Raw genomic sequence first — 7,602 nt, 5'->3', positions numbered from 1 at the left:
CTGTTTCCTCACCACATGACTGCATGCCTCAGATATCTAAAGTGGTCAAGGATAGAACCAGAACAATTGTATACCATCAGTGTATTCTTTACCAGCATTGTATTTTCAGAATGAAAACATGATTCAGTGGTATTACCTAGTTCTAAAAGCAGTATTTTTTTCTGGATAAATTATAAACAATTTTAATTTACATAAAATTCCCTTTACCCAAAATGTATCCAATCAGTCAAGACATGTTTGGTGTCTGAAGTTTGTCTTTTCTGTTGTAAACCTGAGCTGTAATTCCTTCATCCTTTTTGAGCAATATAGGTTTCTATTATACAAGCTTTGTAGCCCTAATGAAAACAAAAGAAGCAAATTTATGTTGAGAACCTGAACATGTCTTGACCAATCAACCTAATTTTCATGTTTCGTGTGTTTTTTCTCTCATTACTGCCCATACCTGCAGAACATTAACTGGTGTGACTATCTCTTGATAGAAGATCAGGAGCTCATTTCTTAACGTATAGTTTATAAAATAACTTTTTTTCCTTGTACAAAACTAGGACAAATAGAATGAATATGTGTGAAATAAAATGATGAATTGAATTTACCTGATGTACAGCAACTTTCTGGTACCAAGCCTGACCCTCAAACCATTAAGCCATGGCTAGCCATATGCTGTATTCACTCATGTGGGAATCACACAATAATTCATTCATTCATTCATCGTCTGTAACCGATTTGACATGAAATGTAAAGACAAATGTAAAACCCTCAAGTGAGCAAGCCAGGGGCGACAGTGGCAAGGAAAAACTCCCCCAGCTGAGGAAGAAACCTTGGGAGGAACCAAGGCTCACAAGGGGTGACCCATCCTCCTCTGGTCAATCTACTGGTGATGATAGTTAGTAGTCCAATCACTGGGTGCAAGGCGGGAACACACCCAGGAGGGGGTGCCAGTCTTTCACAGGGTGACACACACTCACACATTCATTCACACACTTACACGTATGGACACCTGAGTAGTCAATCCACCTACAAACATGTTTTTGGACCGTGGGAGGAAACCCATGCAAACACAAGGAGAACACACCAAACTCTACAAAAAGTCACCCAGAGCGGGACAATGATGCTACCTGCTGTGCCACCATGCCACCCCACAATAATTCAGCACATCACATTTTTCAGTGTATGACTGAACAGATTAAAGTTATCACAATGTAAACAGAACAGGAACATGGCAAGTCTTGGCTTGACAGAGCAATAAAATACAGCATATACATTCTAAACTGTATTTACATTTGTTTAAGTCCTTTCATACGGCCTCGTGTTAAAAATAATAACCACCATTTCTGCATATGTGCATATTCAAGATGTAAACAGTCATTCAATGGAGTTTGATATGATGCATTAGAGAGAAACCTACTGACTCTGATTTCTTCACTGAGGTGGTGATACTACCCAGGGGTCGCAATGACTACAACACTACTACAGTCTTAGTACTATAGTACATGCTATGCAAAAAGGGCCAATGTACCTTCAGATTTTGTGTGTGTGTGTGTGTGCTGAGAATTAAAGAGGGATGCACCTGAAAGAAGACATTTCATAGTTTTGCCTCATAATGTCAAGAATATTTTATACTCAAATATTATATTAACAAAATACAAAATATTAACAACAAATTAAGTATGTTATACTCACACATACTTTTTAATACTTAGGTGAAAACGTTTTTTCTTCCTGAAACTCTATTCAAATGAGTTGTAAGTCAACCATTTTACAGTGTATGCTCATACATAACCTTTTCATTTAACAGCATTCTCTCAGGTAGAGTTCATGACTTCAGACATCCGTTTCCTTAAATCCACTTTGAAGGATTCTGTCTTCTCCAGAATGAAGCTTTTCACATCAACCCACTCAGAAAGCAGTGGAATTATTTAGACATTTTTCTGGGTGGAAAGTCTTTTAAAGCTGCAGACATGTATGAGTTTCAGAAATAAATATAGTTGCAAAAATCACCCAAAATATTGAAGGGCAAAAAGACAGTGACAGAGATGAATATCATAATGAACAAATACAGACTGTTTCCTTCTTATAAACACTGAACATGTCCTAAAGGCTCTGTGCTGCTATAGCTCTCCGCAGGTTGTCATAAGTCTGTGTACAGCTGTCTCAGCTTTTTTGTAACAGAATAAAAAAGACACAGTGCAGGTCATCAATCCAGCATTATACAGTATCCACTGGAAGAGCCTAGGTCTACTGCAGTCTATCAGACTTTCAGTGCTGCACTATGAGCACTTCATCTTGGTCCTTGAAGAGGGGGGTTTTGGCTCATTGTGGAGGAAAGACTAAAATGTGATTCAGAATGAATGTGTTTAACGTTGTATATTAGGGGCAGAGGGACAGTTTGATGTGGGGTCTCATGGGATGTATTAACAGTAATGATCCATGAGGGTCTGACAGTCAGATGAGTGTCTGAACTATGTCTTTGTGTTTTCATATTAAAATTCACATCACAGAGCACCAGGAGCAGAGGACGAGCTCTTTGAGGGTCTTCCTGAGCTCCTGGCTCCGGTAGGCATAGATAAGGGGGTCTATAAGAGAGTTGCAAATTATGAGGATGAGGAAGAGGTTGAAGTGGCTGAAGTAGCACTTGCAGTACGGGTTGGTTGGGCACGTGAGGATGAGCACGAGGTGCAAGAAGAAGGGCCCCCAGCACACAACGAAGACCCCCAGCAGGATGGTGAGCGTGACGGCGCCCTTCATGCTCGTGGCTGCAGCCGTGGCCGCCGCTCTCGCCGAGGGCCGGGTCTTGTTGAGCGCGCGGATGCGACGAGAGTGCACGCGCGCCAGCACGAACATGTGCAGGTAGAGCGCGGCGGTGAAGACGAGCGCGAGGCCGAAGAAGGTGACCAGACACGCCACCACGGCGTCGTCTGTGTGGTAGACGATGAAGAGCGAGCTGGACGTGAGACTCGAGATCCACACGAGCACGATAACGGCCACGGCGCGGCGCGTGGTCACGATGCTGTGGTAGCGCAACGCGTAAAAAATGGTGACGTAGCGATCGGCGGCGATCGTGCACAGGAAAGAGAGGGACGACACCACCGAGCTGCAGATCATCACGTCGATGACGTTGTCCAGGTGACGCAGCATGCGCGCGGTCACCGCCAGCACGCCGTGCTCGGTCAGCAACATGAAGAGGGTCTCCACCACGTTACTGACGCTCACGAGCATGTCGGACACGGCCAGGCAGCAGATGAAGTAGTACATGGGCGAGTGCAGGTTGCGGTTCTTCACGATGGCTGCGACCACCAGGATGTTCTCCACCAGACTCACGAGCCCCAGCAGCAGGAAGAGCTCCTGTGGAATCATAATCTGCGCGATCCCCGTGTCATTCACCCCGTCCCCGGTCGAGCCGTTCAGAGAGCCGTTACGCGCCTCCGGGAGCGGCGGAGAGAAGTGATGGTGCAGTGTCTCGTTCATGATCCGGACACAGAGGTCTCTCAGGAGACAGAGGAAGGGGCTCTTTAACCATGAAAAACAACAGTATTAAGGGCAAGTTTATCACATAATGTACACAAAGGGTAGTAGTGCTCTGCCTCTTGGGTTCTCTGGATGGAAAGAACTCTCAAAGTGGCAACAGGTTTGAAAGCGCTTATACAAATCTCTCCACAAATCTCCCTCACATGGGACTTCAGGTGGTGATGTGTAAATGCGTGTTGTGTTATTAGGCACTAATGGATCAGACAACGGAGTGATTACATCCCTCAGTGTTACTGCTGGACAGGGAATAACCCACCAACCCAAAATATCGAGCCAAACGTGTCCTGTAGGCAGTGACCTCCAAGTAAACAATTAGCCGTTGATTCAACGTTGAAATAACGCAATGACTGCCGTCTAATCAACGTTCTCTTAAGGTTGAAAATGAAAGCTGAAAAGACGTCCAAACACAGACATTGAAAAGACGACTATTAGACGTATTTTGGACGTCCATTGACGTTATTAATTGGTCCCGAAATAAATTACTTATATATAACGCGTTTTTGGACGTCCACTGACGTTATCGATTGGTCACCACTTATTAAGATAGATTTTGGACGTCCATTGACGTTTAAAATATGTCCTTGACGGACAGACTACTTTTAGATCTGTTTTGAACGTCCAGGGACGTTCCTTGTTTACTGGGCTACACACTTAAAAACGAAGGTATTTCGAGAGTGTATTTATTAAAGGGAATGGTTCTTTATAGAACCCTTAAGACACGAAGAACCTTAAATTAACAAGGAGTGTTGACGAGTGTTACATTTCTACACTCAAACTGTTGATTTAACACTAATAATGTTGATTCAACACTGGTGAATTTGCTGTGCACACGCTTTAAGATTGGTGTGTCTGGACAGTGAGTGGACACAGTGTTAAAAACTTCTGCACGGCACTGCTGTGTCTGATCCATTCATACCAGTGCACCATACACTAAAACACCACCAGCATTAATTCAGTGTCACTGCAGCGCTGAGAATCATCTACAAAAAAAAAGACCTGCTCGGTGGTGGGTTTCTGGCTTCCGAAGAACTGGGATAGAGGGAGTTAACTAAGTATGCAGAGCAACTACAACCTGTAATTTTTTAAAGCGAGGTGCAAGTAGAAGGGCCAGCAGCACACAACGTGTGCTCCTATATGGTAAGTGTAGTTGTAGTGCTTTTCATTAATATTTCTCACTTCATAGTCAGCACTAAGGTTTTTTTTTCCAGGAGTGACTGTGATTTATTTTATTAAAAAAGATGAAATAATATTTAGGAGTGCGCATGTAATCATTCATTTGTGTGAATCATCACACACTCTCAGAAAAACAGTGGTCACAGTGGTAGTACGCTTAAGGATATTTAGTACCTTTAATAAGGAAATGTATTTGTAAACTATTATATTTTATATTCCATTACATTTATGGACCCAGCTCAGACTTTTTTAAATCATGAAAATGTACAAAAATCCACTTTATCATCTTGAAGAGAGAGCAGTGTAACTTTAGCAAACATAGCAGGTCCTTAAGGATCCTGTAACTTTGAGGGCACTTTTACAACGTTTGTAACTTTAGTAAACAAACAAACAAACAAACAAACAAACAAACAAACAAACAAACACAAAAATAATAAAAATACATGTACAGTATTCTTCTGACATTGTAGCTGGAGGGTCTTCTTTATATATATGAAAATAAAGATGATTGCATGTTTTTCTTACCTTTATTTGGAGCTTAAATCCAACGGCAGGTCACGGGTTTTTCACACCCTAAAGCAAGGGCAGCTCTAGATTCTCAATCCACTGCGGTCCAGCACTGCGTCCCAAAACACGGGAAACACACCCGCTTCTGTCTGACAGAGTCTGCTGGATTGGTAAACACACTAATGACTTTATAGCTTGAACTAAGCCGCATCCAAAGTGATACAGAGGGCAGTTCTAACGCAAGTAATGCTCGAAGTGATCCATATGAAGAGGTAGGTATGTATTTAAGGAGTCATGGGCTTTATTTCACTTGATTTAAATCCTGATGAGGCGCTGAATACTGCTGGCTGCTTGTTGTAAACGCCAAGTTGCCGGCTCTCCTCGGTGTTGTCCCTCTTAAGAGGAGGGTCCCCAAACTCCTCCTTTATTACAAACACAGCACATAACAGGAAGAAGCCATCTCATATCAGCATCCAGCTCAATCCTCTCTCACAGCTTCACACTCACATGCTATATGCTATCAGTCCTGCTATATTCTCGTGCTGCTATATTCTTCCCTTCTTTAATTCTATAGTTTCAGCACATATGGTCTATTACGTTGACACGTTAAGTGAAAGTTGTTTTTATAGACAATCAAAACTTTGATTTTTTTTCATTTATTATAGCACTGTTTATATAGTTTTCACAAATATTATATTTATTAAAAAATGTAATATTAGAAGGGACCTTAACTGTTGCGCATGTAAACATTAATGTGTAGTTTCCCATTTAATGTGAAGTTATGAAACTTTCATCCAGACACATGTATAAAGCAGAGTTAGTGTTCCGCGCAGAAATGTATATGGTTGTTTCTGGATGAATTTACCTCACAAATAAACGGAAGATATGAGTTGCTAGTCCCCCCTCAACCGTGCTTTTCGAAGGCCCGCGGTCCGCCCCCTGCAATTTGATTGGCTAAGGGACCGGCGGCTGTGATTGTGAATTTGATTGGTCGAAAGTTCATAATCAAACGAAGTCTGTCAGGGAACATGGGGAATTTAGAGTTTCAGAGCCAACCTCTCTCCAGCAGCACGGCGAACTGAGCCGAACCTACTGTAATATATTAATGCTTTACCTAATGCGTTACAGTCGAGACATGTGTTCACACTTAACTATGTCATTCCAGCACATTAGCGCTGAAATAAAGACGCCAGTTCATCATCTGTCACGAGTGGTGGATTACTGAACCTAGACCCAAAAGGCAAGCAAATAAAAAAGAGATAACTAACTTGTAACACCCTGTAGGAATGATTGAACGTTTTCACCTAATTACGTTTCATCAAAAGTCGTGCCTATGTAGGTCAGATCACTCGGGTCAAGTTATCTGTCATAGTTTTGTAAACCTGCTCAGAATTCACGATGACCAGGATTGGTGCAAGACCTACTGACCAAGTTTTAATTAATTGCATATTATTCATTGCATATTAATTGTAATTTATTGATGACAGAGATGAGATGCACGTTAATCATTAATAATTATGTCAGGAAAAATTACTACAATATTTTTTACATCTATGTTATTTATAAAAGAGATTTTTTAAAATAGATTTATTATATTAATGATGACTCCATATGCTACAGAGCTAAATAAATAAATAAATAAAAATATTTGTCTGTTTGTGGTGTAATTCAGCAAAAAAAAAAAAATAAAAACCTGTCCCAAGAGATCGGTTGGGTAGAAAATTGGTAAATTTGTAGTTTTCAAAACTTAGATTTAAACAGGAAAACAAGTTAATATTCATGACAAAATAAATATAATCATGGACAGTATAAATATTATGACAGTAAAAGCATATATTTTCCTCAGTTTGCTAATTTTATGGCAAAAAGAAAGGCTGCGAAAGATGGAGGATATTTCTGCAAGCTCTTGGTGTTGGTTTTTTGTCCAAACACTGGGCCTGTTTACACCTGGCATTAATATTCATTTTTGTGATCTGATCACTTTTGTATTTCATGTGTCAACATTAAAAGCCAGATGTAAACACCCTCAAGATGCAAAGTGATTGGATTATGGTTAGATCACTCAGACCTTGTCCTTGTGCATTGTCCTTTCTGAATTAGTTGATAAATAGAATCAGTGAACTTCTCTTTGTATGTTCCTTTGTAGGTTTTGTCTGGCCAAGCCACTCTACGGGAATAAATTTAATTGTGTATTAACTGAGTAAAGGCAAATCAAAAGACCATACGCAGGCACAGTATAAAAATATCTTAAGGTCATTGGAGGGCAAGTAATAATCAAGCAAATTATATTCACAACCTGTTGACTTTTTAATCCAACTATTACATATGAATGTGCTGATCTTCAAATGCATTTAAAGTGGGGAGGTAACTGAGAGATGTTAATGGCTCTTAAAATGT

At 40.8% G+C, this 7,602-nt stretch overlaps 1 protein-coding gene across 1 annotated transcript; it reads right to left on the bottom strand.

Annotated features, from left to right (window-relative positions):
- Nucleotides 1-2,002: 2,002 nt before the first annotated feature.
- Nucleotides 2,003-3,465, bottom strand: mc1r (melanocortin 1 receptor). Its single transcript, XM_066685610.1, has one exon. It carries the CDS (start codon nucleotides 3,463-3,465, stop codon nucleotides 2,488-2,490), a length of 978 nt encoding a protein of 325 aa, XP_066541707.1. The 3' UTR covers nucleotides 2,003-2,487.
- Nucleotides 3,466-7,602: the final 4,137 nt, after the last annotated feature.

Source organism: Hoplias malabaricus, chromosome 11, assembly GCF_029633855.1.
Source record: "Hoplias malabaricus isolate fHopMal1 chromosome 11, fHopMal1.hap1, whole genome shotgun sequence".
Taxonomy (NCBI): domain Eukaryota; kingdom Metazoa; phylum Chordata; class Actinopteri; order Characiformes; family Erythrinidae; genus Hoplias; species Hoplias malabaricus.
Note: the sequence above shows the minus strand (reverse complement) of the source record. Positions and strands in the feature narration are given on the sequence as shown.

What these genes read in the sequence shown, in the direction of transcription:
- mc1r (XM_066685610.1), bottom strand. Translation starts at nt 3,465, where the DNA reads ATGAACGAGACACTGCACCATCACTTCTCTCCGCCGCTCCCGGAGGCG.